Here is a 19,358-nt window from a genome sequence, read left to right as displayed (position 1 = left end):
GTGGAGTGTTGGAGGGGCTGTAGAGTGTTGGAGGAAGGTGTTGGAGGTAAGGTGGAGTGTTGGAGGTGCTGTAGAGTGTTGGAGGTGCTGTAGAGTGTTGGAGGAAGGTGTTGGAGGTGTTGTGGAGCGTTGGAGGGAGGTGTTTGGAGGTGTTGTGGAGTGTTGGAGGGAGGTGTTTGGAGGTAAGGTGGAGTGTTGGAGGGAGGTGTTTGGAGGTAAGGTGGGGTGTGGGAGGAGTGACGTTGGTCTCTAATCTTCAGGCGAATTAAGCTGGGGTGTCTAATCTTCAGGTGATCCCTTTCGTTCACTATCAACAGATACGTTTTGAAAGACGTCTTGGTGTTTTAATATTGACAAAAACCTATGTCTCAATCGATCAATATCTCATCACTTAGGTATTGGTATGAGGAATATTTTGCTATGTTTCTCAGTGGCAAAACATCTGATAACTTCCTTGAGATATCACTGTCGCGAAAAATCTCTCTACATTCGCAAAATATTTCTCAACATTCGCGAAACATCACTTGATTTGGTACTTTTTTGCGAATATGCCTTGACACTCGCAAAATATCCCTCAACATTCGCGAAACATCACTTGATAATGTTGCTTTTTGCAAACAACTTGACATTCACGAAATATCTCTCAACATTCGCAAAATATCTCTCAACATTCGCGAAATATCTCTCAACATTCGCAAAATATCTCTCAACATTCGCGAAACATCACTTGATAATGATACCTTTTGTGAACAGATCTTAACACTAGCCAAACATCTTTTAACATACACCTCTGCTGAGAAACATCCTACTAGCACTCAGTGAACCTTCATAAAATAGGAGAGGTAGTCTTAAAACATCCCAACTAGCATGCACTAGCACTCCATGTAACCAACCTTCATGGCCACATTAACTAGCTAATACTCTTGCAGATCCTCCATGGTCATCACAACTAGCACAAGTATTCACTGTAACTAGCACTAGTAATAGACCTTTAAGAACCAAATTGGCACTACTAGGAATCGATATTTACTACAACTGACTAATAATCCTAACTAGAAAAAAAGAGAAGAAAAAACCACCTTCACCAGTTCAGCTAGTACAAACAAACACACCCAACTATACTACTCAGAGCTGGTGTTCGTAAACGTTCTCAACTAGCAACGAGTATAATAACCAACCCATCACTGCTGCGTCCTTAACTAGCACTCGCTATAGCCCTCGTGGGAATTGGCTTCATTGCCCTGAGCAGAGAACGGCCTGTAGGAGAGGTAGTCCTGCTTGGATGAGTTGGCCCCTTCACCTCCCTTGGCCGCTTCTCTTCGGTCCTTACACATTTGGCAGCAGCAGATGATGGTACCAGCTATGAAGAAGATGGTGACACCGAGAGACGCCCCTATCATGATAGCCAGCCTGTTGTTGAGGACTATCTCTGGAGGTGGTGGCTCTTGGGTCTTGACACGCAGACACTTGGTCGCCATGTCCTGTTGGAGGAGTGAGAGAGATGGATGAGAGAGTGAGAGAAATAGAGAGAGGGAGAGAGAAAGAAGAGAGTGGAGGATTAATAGCTGTTTAGGATTATCTCTAGCGGTGGCAATTCTTTGGACAGGCTGAGAGACAGACTGACAGAGAGACAGAAAAACAAGCACCAAATGAGAATTGGGGGCAATCTCCGGGGGCGGCAGGTCTAGGCTCTTGACAAGTTGACGGATGGTTGCTATATCCTGTGGAGAGAGAGAGAGAGAGAGAGAGTCGGGAAGGTTCCTACGTCTTCATTCGTAAACACTTAGCCGCCTCGTTCTATTGGAGGATGTGAAGGAAGGAGGGAGGAGCAAGAGAGAGAGAGAGAGAGACAAAGAGAGAGAGAGAGAGAGAGAGAGAGAGAGAGAGAGAGAGAGATCAGGACCCAACTTGACTCATAAAAAAGTCAAGAGAAATTTATAGAATATCAATATCTCTGACACACACACACACACACACACTGTAATAAGCTAGGACTCATACCTCACAAATTACAACATCATCATCATTATTATTACACCCAAATCTGAGCCAGACAGCCAACCTGCACATAACTCATAAGACTCATCATTATTAAACTTTAATTTTCCTTGAATTTTTAATATTCATATCTAATTTATTTATTTACTCTAATTGTATTTTTCAACAAACTAAGATGTTTTACGTTCGATACAGTAAATCTTGTTGTATTCAGCTAAATAGAAGTAACTAAACCTAACCTGACCTAGCCTAACGTAACCTGACCTGACCTAGCCTAACCTAACCTGACCTGACCTGACCTGACCTAACACTGTTCTAATAACTAATTCCCTTAACTACTCCCCACTTTACACAACTTTATTTATATTATACTTAACAACTTCAATATAAGTCCCAATTGTCTTTAAGGGTAATTGTGTAGTTAGGATTGTTATTGTGGTAGAAATTATAGTATTGAAATTATTATGTTATTGCAAGCTATTGGTAGAAATTGTTAGTTGAAAGTGAAAAAAAATCACTATTGAATACAGTAGTTGGTGCGTAGTATAATTAATAGTTTACCTTCATTAGTAATTAATTCACAGGTGTAATTACCTTGTTTGCTTCATATGTTATGGGTTAATCTGTAATGTGATTGGTGTGATGTCTGTCTTTACTGTTTAGTTAGTTCGGGCGTTTAAACTTTGAGATGATGATGTGTGTGTGTGTGTGTGTGTGTGTGTGTGTGTGTGTGTGTGTGTGTGTGTGTGTGTGTAATACAGTAGGGTTATTCGGTGGTTCAGTTCACCGGCGGCGGGGAGGGGGGGAAGTTTGAAGTTGGTAAGACACGGAGGCTTCACACACACACACACACACACACACACACACACACACACATACATGGAGGCGACTTTGCATACCTTTAAACGGGTTCCATTAATCCCTGCCGCATTTCCGCACCTTAATCCTTACTGCCGCATTTCCGCACCTCAATCCTTCCTCCTGCCGCACTTCTGAACCTTAATTCTTACTGTTATCAAACTTGGCATGTTGGCTGAGTGATGGTTATGGTGGAAGGGGGGGGGGGTTAGTGGTTGTTGGGGGTTAGTAAGGAAAGGGGCAGTTAGTTGTGGTAGCAATTGTTGTTATGGTAGGTGGTACAAGACACTTACTGGTTGGTTGCTATAATGGTTGTCCTGGAATGGTTGTTGTGGGAGTATGGAGGAGGTGGCTCTGCTATTGGTACCCCTAGAGGAGGAGGCGAAGTAGAAGGGGCTGGTGGAGGTGGTGGGGGCTGGCACGCCATGGACACACACCAGGTAATCGGTAGTAGGTCTTAGCCCCTTCAGGAGGTGAGATCTGAGGGCTGCATCGAGGGGCTGAGTCTTGAGACCTCCTATGACCTGACCGTCTCGTGTTGTCTCTCTGAAGGACACCTGTAGGAGGGAGAGACAGCAACAGGTGGGTCTTTAAAGCTTTATGGTGATGAAGCAAGAGGTGGGTCTTTATTATTATGATGAAGCAACAGGTGGGTCTTTATTATTATTATGAAGCAACAGGTGGGTCTTTATTATTATGATGACGCAACAGGTGGGTCTTTAAAGCTTTATGGTGATGAAGCAAGAGGTGGGTCTTTATTATTATGATGAAGCAACAGGTGGGTCTTTATTATTATGATGAAGCAACAGGTGGGTCTTGACTGGGGTTCACTCAATACACAACAGGTGGGGGTGGTAATTTACAACAGTGACAACAGGTGGGGGTGGTAATTTACAACAGTGACAACAGGTGGGGGTGGTAATTTACAACAGTGACAACAGGTGGGGGTACTAATTTACAACAGTGACAACAGGTGGAATTTACACAACAGTGACAACAGGTGGTGGTACTAATTTACAACAGTGACAACAGGTGGGGTGGTAATTTACAACAGTAACAACAGGTGGTGGTACTAATTTACAACAGTGACAACAGGTGGGGGTACAGTAATTACTAATTTACAACAGTGACAACAGGTGGGGGTGGTAATTTACAACAGTGACAACAGGTGGTGGTACTAATTTACAACAGTGACAACAGGTGGGGGTACTAATTTACAACAGTGACAACAGGTGGTGGTACTAATTTACAACAGTGACAACAGGTGGGAGTGGTAATTTACAACAGTGACAACAGGTGGGGGTGGTAATTTACAACAGTGACAACAGGTGGGGGTGGTAATTTACAACAGTGACAACAGGTGGTGATTTACAAGGTTGAGTGCCAGTCATTTACATAATTATTTAATAGCGTTTACTGAGAGAATTGAGTCACAAGAGAGAGAGAGAGAGAGAGAGAGAGAGAGAGAGAGAGAGCTAGGAGCGTGTTGTGACCAGGTAGAATATTAATACGCGTGGGAACTTTTATCAATGGCGAGACGATACTTCTATGCCCTTAGAGTTATATATGGTCTCTCTCTCTCTCTCTCTCTCTCTCTCTCTTTTTACTACTGCTTCCGGACAGACACATAGACAGCAGACAACCAGACAGACAGACAGATAAAAACAAACACAAAACACACAAAAACAGACAGACAGAAATAAAAAAAGACAGACATACAAACACACAAAACAGACAGACAGACATACAAACACACAGACAGACAGACTTTACACAGACAGACAGACATAGAGACATACCTTGAAGCCAATAATAGGAGTAGTATTAGTAGATTGCCATGAGACCAGCAGTGACTGGCTCTGGATGTCTCTCACTGCTAGGTGGGCGATGAGTGGCTGAGGACAGAAGGAGGAGGTGGGCAGAGAGAGGAAACTTCGTCCACTTAGTACCTGTGGGAGGAAGGATGGTCATGAAGGGAGGATAGTAGGAGTTGGAGGATGTTTGGTGGTGTTGTTGGTGTTGTTGTTTTTGTTACTGTTGTTGTTTAGGATGCGTGTTTAGGGTTTAAGGATTTATTTAATGTTATGAGGGTGTGTGTGTGTGTGTGTTTGTGTGTGTGTGTGTGTGTGTGTGTGTGTGTGTGTGTGTGTGTGTGTGTGTGTGTTTGTTAACCATTTATTATGTGCAGAGTTATGGAAGTGTTTATAATTCTCACACACACACACACACACACACACACACACACACACACACACATACATACACACACACACAGGGTAATAATGACTAATAACAACAGCCTCACCTTGGGAAGATGACAGGTGAAGGGGGTCGACTCAGACACATACGACAGGTGATCCTGAAGCCACGACCACAGCGCCTTCACCTTACACCCACAGACTAAAGGATTACCCGCTAGCTGTAGGGTCTCTAGGCTCCTCTCAATGGGCTCCAAGACCTTGATATCCACATCCTCTAGGTAGTTATAGGAGAGATCTAGAAGCCTGAGGTTGTGGAGTGGCGCGAATGCTTGAGGGTGAATGGAAGTGACCCAGTTCGAGCCCAGGAGGAGGGTTTTGATGGAGGTGCCGTGTTTGAAGGTTGATTGTAGTAGTGAGGTGAGCATGTTGCCTGATGCGTCCAGTACCTTGTGAGGGGTGGGGGGGGTGAGTGGTGAGTGGGGGGAGAGGGGTGAGTGGGGGAGAGAGGGGTGAGTGGGGGAGTGGAGGGGGAGAGGGTGAGGGGGGAGAGGGTGAGTGGGGGGGGGAGAGGGGTGGAGGTGGGGGGTGAGTGGGGAGAGGGGTGAGTGGGGGGAGATAAGGACATTATTAGCTATCGAATTTAAGGTTATAGATCATAGTGTTATAGAAGGTAAACAAAGGCTTATATCATAATTAAATCTTACAAGGAATTATGTCATTATAATCTAACACTTACACCATCACTTACACTCATAGTAATTGTCGTCATCAATGTTACCTGTTGTTGCTGTATAAAGGTGACGGAACACAATCCTGACCTGTAATTGTACTGACTTCAAATTTATCAGTGATTATTGTACATCTCAGTAGACAGTATGGATGTTAGCCCTCTGGAAACGTCACACACACACACACACACACACACACGCACACACACACACACGCACGCAAATAGACATGATATATATACGACTCATCCCCTTGAGCATTATAACTCATCATGCTCAAGGGGTTAAATCCTAAGTCCTCGTTTTAAAGGGCTTAAGTCATCGTATTAAAGGGGGCAAAGTCGTCGCCTTCAAAGGGCTAAGTAATCTTGCTTGAAGGATTAATTGTTTATATCATTACAATTACAGGATCAGGAAATGTATTCCTTTTTTTTTTTGCATTGTTTCAGTCACGCGCAGCTAGTGAGCGTCCGTCAGCCGGCCTGTGATTGGCTAGAGTGCGTGACGTTGTTTCTTAAAATAAATCAAGGATTCTTACGGCGGCGGCTTCTCAAGACAACGACAGACAGACACTACCAAGCCTTAACTTTACGATGATCCTAAGATAATATTGGGATAAGTTAAATTAGGTTAGGTTAGGTAAGGTTAGGTAAGGTTATTGTTAGGTTAGGTAGGTTAAAGTTTGGTTAGGTTAAAGTTTGGTTAGGTTAAAGTTTGGTTAGGTTAGGTTAGGATTACACTGTATTAGTGTAAAGTGAGACCAGACTTACCTTCAGGGTATGCGCTCCTTGTGGTAACTGATCCAACCTCTCGATAACGTTCCCCGTCAGGTTGAGGTGGGAGAGTGCCTGGAGCCCCCGGAGTCGATCCCTCGGAAGGACCTTTAGGCGGTTGAAGGCTAGATTGAGATGGAACAGCTGGGTTAGGTTCCTGAAACACCCCGGAGAGATCTTAGTAATACCCGCATGAGCTAGGTTGAGGGAACTGAGTGCCGGCGTTAACTGCAGGTCATGACTCGTCAACGTCGTCAGGTTGGTTCTCGTGGCTTCCAGTTCTTCAAGAGCCATCAGAGGAGGACCACCGGCCACCAGGGGACCAGCCACCCGCCTCATGGGGTTACCAGACATGTTGAGAAACCGCAAAGACGACATACCATCCAAGAACATAGCGTTGGGAATCTGACTGAAGGAATTGTCGGCGAGGCTCAGTTTCTCTATATCCAAACCTTCAAAGATTCCAGGTGGGATATCCAGCAGGCGATTACAGGATAGATCAAGGATTTTTAAGTTTTTTAATTTGGTGAAAATGGTGTTATCCATCCTCGTCATGTAGGTGTCAGATAAGTAGAATTCTTGAAGGCTCGGCAAGTCGTGTATAAGCCCACGAAGTTCATTCAGAGGATTACCACTCAGTATCAGCACCTCAAGGTTAGCCAGACCTTCTATAGAGCCGAATATTGAGGAGTTTAGATTACTGAATGACAGATCAAGTTCTTTAAGGTTACTTGTCTTTTGGAAGAGCACAGAGTTGAGACTTCTGAAGTTGTTCCTGGCTAGATTGAGCGATATGAGCTCCGTTGCTTCGGCTAGAAAATGTGTCGGGAGTCTGGGGAGGTCACAGCCACTCAGGTCTAATAAGTTCAGGTTGGGTAGGCTGTAAAGAGAGTCTTCTTCGATAATCTCAAATTTATTATCGGCAAGATTAAGATTCCTGAGGCTGTGTACGTTGATGTAGAGTTTACTTTTGTTGAGGCGAGCCAGCATATTGCCCTTCAGGTTCAGTTCCTCCAGTTTGCGCAGATTGTTAAAGGCATACGGGTCGATTTCACTGATCATAGAGCCCATCAGATTCAATGTACGTAGAGGAAGGTTGCCCTCAAACATGTGACGCCTGATAACGAGGATCTGGTTGTTGGCTAGGTCGAGGTCCTGAAGGTTTCTTAGGTGATAGAAAGTTTGTGGGCTCACCTCCGAGATTCTGTTGTTCCTCAGATAAAGTTTTTCCAGTGACGTGAGGCCCTCAAAGAGTGCTGGACCGATGCGCTGTAGGTAATTGTTAGCCAAGGAAAGAAGTTCCAGCTTCTTGAGGTTCTCGAAACATTTATCCTGGATGCTGGCAATCTGGTTATTCTCCATATACAGTTCTTGTAACAAGGACAGATCTTCTAATAACATCTTATGCACAGTCGTCAGGTTATTATCGCTTAACCAAAATATTTCAAGTTTATTTTGTTTTCTGAAGGCGCTCGCGTGGATAACTTTAATTTGATTTTTTGAGAACTTTACAGTTATCAGATTCGCTGGAATTTTGCTGAGAGCGTCAGGAAGTTCAAACAACATATTACCGTCTAGATTTAAGTGTTGTAATTTTCCTAATGAAGAGAAAGCCCCTGAGGCAAGGGAGCTAATAAGATTATTCTGCAGGTGCAGCTCCAAGAGGTTCGTCAGAGGGGAAAAGGTTCCTTTTTCGACCCTGGAGAGCCTGTTGTTCTGTAGTCTCAGCTCCTTCAGCGCTGTGAGGTGGGTAAAGGTCCCGTCTGCCAGCTCTGTGATTCTGTTGCTGTCCAGACTAAGGGAATTGAGTATAAGTGTGTCTGAGAACAGACCCACAGGGATCTCCACCAAGTTGTTGGACCCGAGATGGAGGTCGAAGAGTGCCTCCATGTTGGCCAAGGCGCCTCTCTCGATGGAGTGTATCTCGTTATCCTGGAGATAAAGGACAGAGATCTTAGTTGAGTTAACGAAGGTGTTGTTGGATATTTTTAATATGTTATTGTTAGCCAGGAAGACCTCTTGTAGCTCGGGAAGGTTATTGAAGAGCCCGTTACTGATGGAGTGGAGGTGGTTGTCGCCGAGGTCTATCACTCTGATGAACATAGTGTAAGAGAAAGTCTCGGGAGCGAGTGTTATAATGTTATTGTGGCTCATGTAGAGCATCTGTAGGCCAGAGTTTTGTATAAAACTGTCACCAGCCACGTGAGAGATGGTGTTCTGGTAGAGGGAGAGGGAGATAAGTGCGGGCATTGTGTCTAGGCTGCTGCTCGTTAGTTCGGTGAAGTGGTTACTGCTGAGGTCCAGCGTCTGGAGGGCGGGAAGGCGAGAGTACCCGTCACTCACCACGTCTGAGATACAGTTCCAATTGGCCTTCAACACGCGCAGTTTACTGAGCCGTCGGAGTGCCGGTATTGGAAGCTGCTTTAGTTTGTTGTTCATGATGTTGAGCTCTTCTAAAGTCTCCTCGAGGCCGTCGAAGGCGTACTCTGATATAAGTCTTAAGCCATTATCCTTCAGGTTAAGACTGACTAAGTTCATTTTGAATAAACTATAACTCTGGAGCTCTGTTATGTTGTTGGATTCCAGGTTTAAAGACCTAAGTCGGGAAAGCTTTTGAAATTCAGTCTTAGGGACGGTGGAAAGATGACTGTGTGTGATGGCGAGGCTCTGCAGGGAGCTCTCCAGGCCGTGCAAGCTGCCCTCCACGATATGTTGAAGCCTGGAATGTGAAATCTGCAGACTGGAAACTCCGGCACTCCGGCTGAAGAGTCCCGGTGGAAGGAAGGTCACGTTGCCGTCCAGGTGGTATATAATGAGGGACTTGATGGGCTGTTGGGCGAGATCCACGACTCTGACCACTGTGGGCAGAGACACGATGGAGCACTCGAGGAAGACGCCATCATTGAACGTGTAGCAGGGGCACCGTCGGCTGCCCTCCCAGCTGGAGCAGGCGGTATTTGGCAGGGGCTGGGCATGTGCTGTGACCCCCCACCCCTCTGGTGCCCCCGCCCACGCCGCCGCCAGCACCCCGGTGAAGTACAACCACTCCATGCTAGGCGGCCTCGGCTGCCATCCATGCTGGATCTGGAACATGGAAATAATACGTCAGTAATCAACAACCAGCGCTGCGGTGGCTGAGTCGATAGTATGAAAATTACAAGACCAAACTCCGACAATGACAGCGTCTTGTACAATAGCGTCAATCAGTAATGTGTGTGTGTGTGTGTGTGTGTGTGTGTGTGTGTGTGGGAGGATGTTTGTCAAGTCTTTTTTAAACCCTTCCATTGTGGATGTTCGATCTTACTTGCATGTTGTTGTTCGGTGATTTTGTGTTGTTATTTACCCACCCACCCCCGCCCCAGTCAAGTTATTGGGAATCACTAACATCCAGAAGACGCCTAATCTAATCTAACCTAACCTAATATCCTAAGCTAATTGAACCTAACTTGCCTTTCACCTAACCTACCTGTAACTTAACCCACCTTTATCCTAACCTAACTTGCATTTTACCTAACCTAACTTAACCAAACCATAACTTAACCAAACCATAACTTAACCTAACGTAACCTTACCCCAATTCAATAAAATATACCAATAACCTAACCTAACCTAACCTAACTTAACCTAACCTAACCTAACCTAACTTAACCTAACCTAACCTAACTAAATATCCACCTAAAAAAAAAAATCAGGTTCTCGATCATAAGTTCGGATTCATGGATTAGTTTTGATTCGGATTAATCGACTCGATTCTATAACCAAGACTCCTCACCCCACTCATTAGGGAGAGAATAAACTGAACTCCACCCCACTCCCACCCCACCCCACCCACCCTCACCCCTCCACCCCACCCCACCCTCACTCCTTCCTCACACCCCACCCTCTACCCCACCCCACCACCCCCACCCACCCCCTCATTACAGAATTAATAACATCGCTCTCTCATGATTTCTTCCTCATATAAACATTCTTAACCATTCCCCTTCTTCCCCTTTCTTCTCCCCTCTTCCCACCTTCTCCCTCTCTCCCCTTTCCCTCCCTCCCTCTCAGAGGACAGAGAAACATACACACACACACACACACACACACACACACACACGAGAAAGAACTGGCTGTATTGTCGTTCTCACAGCCACAGTATAATAGAGATCAATGCAGGTAATGCCTCTCTCTCTCTCTCTCTCTCTCTCTCATTACCATTGTCTCAGGTTTATTTTCTTACATTTATTTCGTGTTCTTGTCTTTGTTTACATACACGGAGCTGTCAACATGTGGGGGTGGTGTGTGGGGGTGGTTGTGTGTGGGGGGTGGTTGTGTGTGGGGGGTGGTTGTGTGTGGGGGTGGTTGTGTGTGGGGGTGGTTGTGTGTAAGGGGGTGGTTGTGTGTGGGGGGTGGTTGTGTGTGGGGAGGGTGGTTGTGTGTGGGGTGGTTGTGTGTGGGGTGGGTGGTTGTGTGTGGGGGTGGGTGGTTGTGTGTGGGGGTGGTTGTGTGTAGGGGGGTGGTTGTGTGTGGGGGTGGTTGTGTGTGGGCGTGGGGGTTGTGGGGGGTGTGTGTGGGGGTGGTTGTGTGTGGGGTGGTTGTGTGTGGGGGGTGGTTGTGTGTGGGGGGTGGTTGTATGTGTGGGGGTGGTTGTGTGTGGGGGTGGTTGTGTGTGGCGGGGTGGTTGTGTGGGGTGGTTGTGTGGGGGGGTGGGTGGTTGTGTGTGTGGGGGTGGTTGTGTGTGGGGGGGTGGTTGGGTGGGGGTGGTTGTGTGTGGGGGGTGGTTGTGTGTGGTGGGGGTGTGGGGTGGTTGGGTGTGTGGGGGTGGTTGTGTGTGGGGGTGTTGTGTGTGGGGGGGTGGTTGTGTGTGGGGGTGGTTGTGTGTGGGCGGGGGTGGTTGTGGGCGGGGGTGGGTGTGTGTGGTGGTTGTGTGGGGGTGGTTGTGTGTGGGTGGGAGGTGGTTGTGTGTGGGCGGGAGGGTGGGTGGTTGTGTGTGTGTTGTGTGTGTGTGTGTGTATGTATGTGTGTGTGTGTATGTATGTGTGTGTGAGATAAGTAAAGGATCTCAAGTTAGATTTAGTTAATCAAATTTTTGTGTTTTACGGTACAAAGTTATGATAGTCTTAATGTGTTGTGGGAAGGAAGGAAAAAGGAAAGAAGGAAGAAGGGAAGAGAAGGGAGGGAGGAAGGAAGGAAAGGAGGGAAAGGAGAGAAGGAGGAAGGAGGTGAGGGGTGAGGGAAGGGAAAACTTAACCAAATTTGCTGACGAGTTTTGTTTCTTAATTAATATATATGTGTGAGAGGGTTTGTTGCTCTCTCTCTCTCTCTCTCTCTCTCTCTCTCTCTCTCTCTCTCTCTCTCTCTCTCTCTCTCTCTCTCTCTCTCTCTCTCTCTCTCTCTCTCTCTCTCTCTCTCTCTCACTCTCCCTGACCTCTCCCTCGTACCTGTCCACTCCACCCCAGGGCTAACCCCCTTCTCCCCTTCACATCATCGACCGTCCACTCTCCCTCAATGCTCTCACCCACACTCACACTACCTCCCTCTCCCCACACCCCACTCCCTCTCCCCTCTCCCCCTCCCCACTCCCCACCCCACATCCCACTCCACGAACTTAACAAAACACTTGACAATTATCTTCCTTCGCCTGTTACGTTCCTTCTGTTCCTGTGTATAATAATGTTCCCTGTTCCTGTGTATAATAACGTTCCCTGTTCCTGTGTATAATGTTCCTTGTTCCTCTGTATAGTGTTCCCTGTTCCTGTGTATAATAACGTCCTTGCTCCTGTGTATAATGTTCCTTGTTCCTCTGTATAGTGTTCCCTGTTCCTGTGTATAATGTTCCTTGTTCCTCTGTATAGTGTCCCTGTTCCGTGTATAATTATTCCTTGTTCCTCTGTATAGTGTTCCCTGTTCCTTGTGTATAATGTTCCTTGTTCCTCTGTATAGTGTTCCCTGTTCCTGTGTATAATGTTCCTTGTTCCTCTGTATAGTGTCTCTGTTCCTCTGTATAGTGTTCCCTGTTCCGTGTATAATAACGTTCCCTGTTCCTGTGTATAATAATGTTCCTGTTCCTGTGTATAATAACGTTCCCTGTTCCTGTGTATAATGTTCCTTGTTCCTCTGTATAGTGTTCTGTTCCTGTGTATAACAATTCCTGCTCCTGTGTATAATGTTCCTTGTTCCTCTGTATAGTGTTCCTGTTCCTGTGTATAATGTTCCTTGTTCCTCTGTATAGTGTTCCCTGTTCCTGTGTATAATGTTCTTGTTCCTATATATATATGTTCCCTGTTCCTGTGTATAATAACGTTCCCTGTTCCTGTATATAATGTTCCTGTTCCTCTGTATAGTGTTCCCTGTTCCTCTGTATATTAAACAACATAATCCCCGTAAAGTCACAGAGGGATTTCGACGCCATTAATATTTTACCATTAACTTTGTGCTATAGCTTAAGTGAGTCAAGTTATATTAACCCCTCACTCTTTCAGTAGAGGGAGGGGTGAGGGGTAAGGTGAGGGGTAAGGGTGAGGGTAAGGTGAGGTAGGGGGGTGTGAGGGGTGTGAGGATAATTTTTAACGTAGGAACCTTTGAGAGTCGGTCTAAGCTAAGGGGGTCCAGATTATGTTTCCTCACATCACCAGTTAAGTGAGAGATTTTTTTTTTTTTTATTTCCCTACTTCCCTGACCTCCTCCTCCTCCCCTCACCTTCCTCTCTCTCACCTCCTCCTCACCTCCCTCCCTCACCTCCCTCCTCCCTCACCTCCCTCCTCATCTCCTCCTCCCCTCCTCCTCCTCCCTCACCTCCCCTTACCTCCCCCCTCACCTCCTCCCTCACCTCCTCCCTCCCCTCCCCCTCATCTCCCTCATTCTCTCCTCCCCTCATCTCCTCCTCCCCCTCACCTCCTCCCTCCCTCACCTCCTCCTCCTCACCTTCCTCCTCATCTTCCCTCCCCTCATTCCTCCTTCCTCTGACCTCCCCTTCTCCCTTTTTGGTCAAGAGGGAGTACTGTAATTTGTGTTTTCTGCCTCTCTCTCTCTCTCTCTCTCTCTCTCTCTCTCTCTCTCTCTCTCTCTTCTCTACCCCACTTTTGTCTCTTCCCATCTCTCACTCTATCCCTTCTCTGTCTCTCTCCTTCATCATACTCTCTTCTCTCCCTTTTCCTCCCATTTTTCTCTCTCCCTTTTCCCTTTCTCACTTCTCTCCTCCTGTACTCTCTACCTAGGTTAAGTGGGTCGTCACAGCGGCACTAGTTAACCCTTGTGTGTGTGTGTGTGTGTGTGTGTGTGTGTGTGTGTGTGTGTGTCTGTGTGTGTGTGTGTGTGTGTGTGTGAAGTTAGGTTAGGATAGGTCACATGAAGTTAGGATCATGTTAACTTAAGGTAGGTCAGATTACGTTAAGTTAAATTAAGTTAGGTCAGATTAGGCTTAAATTAAATTAAATTAAATTAGGTCAAGGTAGGTTTAAGTTAAGTCAGGTCACGTTAGGTTTAAGATAAGTCAGGTCAAGGTAGGTTTAAGTTAAGTCTGAAGGTAGATTTAAGTTAAGTCATGTCACGTTAGGTTTAAGTTAAATTAAAGCAAGTTACGTCCACTTCGAATTAAGTAAAGTCCGATTAAATTATTTTAGGCTTAAGTTAAATCAAGTTAAATCAAGTTTGGGTTAAGATAAATCAAGTGGATCAAGTTAAATCAAGTTTGGGTTAAGATAAATCAAGTGGATCAATGTAATCAAGTTTGGGTTAAGTTAAATTAAGTTATATTCCCCCGTAAAACCCAGTGTGGGGAGACGAACACAACCACGAGTATGTTAAACAACTAAACATTCTTACGTGTTATAAAGGTTTGTGGCCCTGTCTGCCTCTGGGTGGGGGGGATGGGGTGGGGAGGAATGGGGTGTGGAGGAACGGGGTGGGGAAGAACGTGGGGAGGAACGGGGTGGGAGGAATGGGTGGGGAGGAACGGGGTGGGGAGGAACGGGGTGGGAGGAAGGGTGGGAAGGAATGGGGTGGGGAGGAATGGGGTGGGGAGGAACGGGTGGGGAGGAACGGGTGGGGAAGAACGGGGAGGAACGGGGGTGGGGAGGAACGGGTGGGAGGAACGGGTGGGGAGGAACGGGGTGGGAGGAACGGGTGGGGAGGAATGGGGTGGGGAGGAATGGGGTGAGGAACGGGGTGGGGAGGAATGGGGTGGGGGAGGAATGGGGTGGGGAGGAACGGTGAGGGGGTGGGGAGAAGGTGGGGAGGAACGTGGGGAGGAACGTGGGGAGGAATGGGTGGGGAGGAACGGGGTGGAGGAACGGGGGTGGGGAGGAACGTGTGGGAGGCGGGGTGGGAGGAACGGGGAAGGAACGGGGTGGGGAGGAACGGGGTGGGGAGGAACGGGGTGGGGAAGAACGGGTGGGGAGGAATGGGGTGGGAGGAACGGGGTGGGGAGGAACGGGGTGGGAGGAACGGGGTGGGAGGAACGGGGTGGGGAGGAACGGGGGTGGGAGGAACGGGGTGGGGAGGAACGGGGTGGGGAGGAATGGGGTGGGGAGGAACGGGGTGGGAGGAACGGGGTGGGGAGACAGGAGGGAATGAAGAGGAGAGAGGAGGAAATGTGGTGGAGGGGAGAAATTAGGTGGGAGAGGAGGATGGGGCGTGAGAGAGGGGTGAATGTGGGAGAGAGGGGTGAATGGGGTGGGGAGAGAGGGGTGAACGGGGTGGCTGAGAGGGGTGAATGGGGTGGAAGAGAGGGGTGAATAGGTGAGAGAGAGGGGTGAATGGGCGGGTGAGAGGGGGGAATGGGGTGAGAGAGAGGGGTGAGCGGGTGGGAGAGAGGGTGAATGGGGTAAGAGGGTGAATAGGGTGAGAGAGGGGTGAACGGGGCGGGTGAGTGGGGGGGAGGAAGAACGAACCCTGGCCTTTAAAACCTATTTATTTTATGTTCCGTCCACTCTCTCTATTTTGTCTTTCATGTATCTTTTTATGTCTCTCATTCTCTTCCTATCTCTCTCACTCATTCTCTCACCCTCTTGTTCTATCCCTTTCATGCCCTCGCATTCTGTCCCTCTCTCGCCCACTCATTCTTTCTTTCTGTCTTTACCGTTTGTGGTGGATGTAATACTCTCTCTCTCTCTCTCTCTCTCTCTTTATCACCACTGCCTCACACCCCTCCGCCTTCTATTGTTCTCATAAGATGCTAAACAAACTCTCTCTCTTGTGTGTGTGTGTGTGTGTGTATACCTAGTTCTTAATCACTTCCTTCTATGTATGTATGTATGTATATAGTATTTGTGTATGTATGTGTATGTATGTATGTATGTATGTATATGTGTATGTATGTATGTATGTATGTGTATGTATGTATGTGCCATAGTTTTATCTTCGTGTGGATGAAAATTTTGCCAGAGTTCTATATTGTACCACAGCTCTATATTGTACCACAGCTCTATATTGTACCACAGCTCTATATTGTACCACAGCTCTATATTGTACCACAGCTCTTATGTTGTACCACAGCTCTATATTGCACCACAGCTCTATATTGTACCACAGCTCTATATTGTACCACAGCTCTATATTGTACCACAGCTCTATATTGTACCACAGCTCTATATTGTACCACAGCTCTATATTGCACCACAGCTCTATATTGTACCACAGCTCTATATTGTACCACAGCTCTATATTGTACCACAGCTCTATATTGTACCACAGCTCTATATTGTACCACAGCTCTATATTGTACCACAGCTCTATATTGTACCACAGCTCTATATTGTACCACAGCTCTATATTGCACCACAGCTCTATATTGTACCACAGTTCCACCACACCACACGGTCCACTTCACTATATTAGTCGATCATTGACTACAGTAAATTAAATTCTCTCTCTCTCTCTCTCTCTCTCTCTTTCCTTTTCTCTCCTTCACTCCATTTCATCATTCCCTCTCTTCTTGTCACCTTATTCCTCTCTCCCATGTTCCCTCTTCCTCCCTCTTACCTCTCTTTCACTGCTTCCTTCTCCATTTCACCTCCCTCCTCCTCTCTTCTTCCTCCTTTCCTCTCCCTCACTGCTCCCTCTTACTCTTTGGTTATATATGTTGAAATATGTGTTAGTATGGCTTCACTTGTTAATATTCATGAGAAGTAATTTAACACGTAACACCTAGTCTAACCACCTAATTTAACACCTCACCTATGAACTAACCTTATTTAAACAAGGGTTAACTATTCTGACCTGCAATAATATATCCTTTCATATAACTTTATCTAACCTAACCTAACTTTACCTAATCTAACCTAACCTAAATTAACTTAACCACCTCTTAAGTTAATTTAACCTTACCTGAGCAACCCGTACTTAAGTTTATTTATCCTTACTTAACGTAATCTCGTTGTATCTAACTTAATCCTAACCTAACATGACGTAATCTTTGTTAACCTAACCTAAGCCTCCTTTAACCTGAGACCAAGCCATGTGGTAAGTATTAACCCTGGTCATGAGACAACACAGGTGTATCCGCCTCTCACTGCTCCACCAAGCCGACCCTTCTACAACAACTGCTCCTCTTTAAAACCCACCCCCACCCCTCCCCTCCCCACCTCACCTTCCCCCCACCTCATCTCACCTCCCCGCCCCTCCCTCCAGGTTGAGATTACGATCACTGGCAACTTCCTCTTTGACGAAACACTTTGAAATATTAAAAACACGGCGGGAACATTTGGCGGCAAGAATCTCAATTATACCTTCGAAACATCTCCCTCCCCTACACTCTCCCCCCCAAAAAAGTATCAGTCGCATCTGGAGCATTTTGTGGGGTGGGGCTCTGTTAGTATACCATATGAACCATTCTGAACACCAAGTATCGATCGTGGCGAAGCTCTGTGGAAACACCTGAAGTCTAGTTGAAACATTTCGGAAGCCGTAGCTAAGTGTGTGAAACAATAACCAAAGGCTCTTCTGATGGCAGTGAGTTGAGATGCATTTCATTCCTAGTGAAACAATATGACGCGAGTTGACTCACCTGAAGGTCTTGTTAATAATACACAAAGATAAATTGAAGATAGTGCTATAGTTCTCCTCGTTAATTACTAAAATAAAATTAATATCGTTGAATTTTTAGTTAAACGTTGATGTAATAAGGGAAACGATTCGACTGGTATGTAATATTATGAAACACTCTGAGGTCTGTGAAATTCTCAGTGGTGTGTGGCTCCATCTCTCGCGTCAACAAGGTGCTGCACTTGGTAACCCGACACAAAACTAACTACATATTAACATTACATTCATACATATACATATTTTTTTTTCTTATGTTTAGTCTATTTCATTTTTTCATGTGTGGTTTTTTTTAATTATTATTAGTATTATTTATGTATTTATTTATTTTTTCTTTGTCGGGAAGGTGTTCGTTTTAGTCTTTGAACACACACACACACACACAGAGTCCCTATCTTACTGTCTGCCTCTCCCTCCTCCCGCCGGATTGCTGTTTACTCCTCCCAAGGATTTGTTTACTCCACCAAGATATTGTTTATTTCCATCAGGACGTTCTTACCCCACCGGGGCATTGTTTACTTCCACCTGGGCATTGTATACTCCCACCGGGGCATAGTTTACTCCCACCAGGGCATTGTTTACTTCCACCAGGGTATTGTTTACTTCCTCCAGGGCATTGTTTGCTCCCACCGGGGCATTGTTTACCTCCACCAGGGCATTGTTTACTTCCACCAGGGCATTGTTTACTCCACCGGGGCATTGTTTACTCCCACCAGGACATTGTTTACCCTCAGATTATGCATTACGTCCCTGGAATCAGTGTTTGCTCCCATCAGGACTTTGTTTACTCCTCCCAGGGCATTGTCTACCCCCGCTGTACCGCCAGGGAGCTTTGATGAATTACCCACTCGTGTCTACTCCTACTCTCGCCCCAAAAATACAATTTCATTAAGAATTATGAACGTTATTCCTCCTCCGGGCCTCGCTCTGAGTTATAAACGGGTCGTCTTCAGCTGGTTACGGGAGTGCGGGTGAAGGGGTCGTCTTCAGCTGGTTACGGGAGTGCGTGTAAACGGGGTCGTCTTCAGCTGGTTACGGGAGTGCGTGTAAACGGGGTCGTCTTCAGCTGGTTACGGGAGTGCGTGTAAACGGGGTCGTCTTCAGCTGATTACAGGAGTGCGTGTAAACAAGTACGTCAAACCACTCCCACAGGTAACTAGCTCAAGGGTGTCTAATTACGGCAGGTGAAATAATCTGTGGTTCGTAATCATCCTTCTATCCAAAGACACGATAGGAAGGAAGGAAGGAAGGAAGGAAGGAAGGAAGGACACCTGGATAATATTGTCCAATCACCTGTGTTTACCTGTACATATTTGTGCATCATTACCAGTGGTGTGTGTGTGTGTGTGTGTGTGTGTGTGTGTGTGTGTGTGTGTGTGTGTGTGTGTGTGTGTGTGTGTCGCGGGTTGCATATGTGAGATTCTTCCTTCCTCGTGCGTGCTTGGAATCACCTAATTTATTTCACCTGTAGATTAGGCACCCCAGTTTATTTCACCTGAAGGGTTGAGGTTAGGTTAGGGTAGGTGGCGGTAGGGTAGGTTAGGATAGGTTACGGTAGGGTAGGCAGGTTAGGTTAGGGTAGGTTAGGTTAGGTTAGGTTAGATTAGATTAAATTAGGTTAAGTTAGGGTAGATTGAGTTAGGTTAAATTACCCTTAGGTTAAACTAGGTAAGGTTAAGTTAGATTATTCCCTTACATAACCTAACCGTTAAGTTAAATTAGGTTACAGATGCGTTAGTGTTAGGAGATTAACTCATGTAACCTTATCCACTTAGCCG

General features: G+C 46.2%; 1 protein-coding gene across 1 annotated transcript in view; it reads right to left on the bottom strand.

The window, feature by feature from the left end:
• Nucleotides 1-206: 206 nt before the first annotated feature.
• LOC121862273 (protein artichoke-like) overlaps nucleotides 207-19,358 on the bottom strand; it is a 30,568-nt gene continuing 11,416 nt past the window's right edge. Inside the window, exons 2-6 of the mRNA XM_042360393.1 lie at nucleotides 6,556-9,642; nucleotides 5,162-5,503; nucleotides 4,656-4,805; nucleotides 3,150-3,413; nucleotides 207-1,481 (exon numbers count right to left, since the gene is read on the bottom strand). Of these exons, the coding sequence (XP_042216327.1) occupies nucleotides 1,200-1,481; nucleotides 3,150-3,413; nucleotides 4,656-4,805; nucleotides 5,162-5,503; nucleotides 6,556-9,609 (4,092 nt within the window). The 5' untranslated portion in view covers nucleotides 9,610-9,642 and the 3' untranslated portion in view covers nucleotides 207-1,199. The remainder of the gene's footprint in view (nucleotides 1,482-3,149; nucleotides 3,414-4,655; nucleotides 4,806-5,161; nucleotides 5,504-6,555; nucleotides 9,643-19,358) is intronic.

Source organism: Homarus americanus, unplaced genomic scaffold, assembly GCF_018991925.1.
Source record: "Homarus americanus isolate GMGI-L3 unplaced genomic scaffold, GMGI_Hamer_2.0 scaffold40248, whole genome shotgun sequence".
Classification (NCBI taxonomy): Eukaryota; Metazoa; Arthropoda; class Malacostraca; order Decapoda; family Nephropidae; genus Homarus; species Homarus americanus.
The sequence above is the reverse complement of the archived record's forward strand: the minus strand, read 5'-3'. Positions and strand labels throughout refer to the sequence as shown.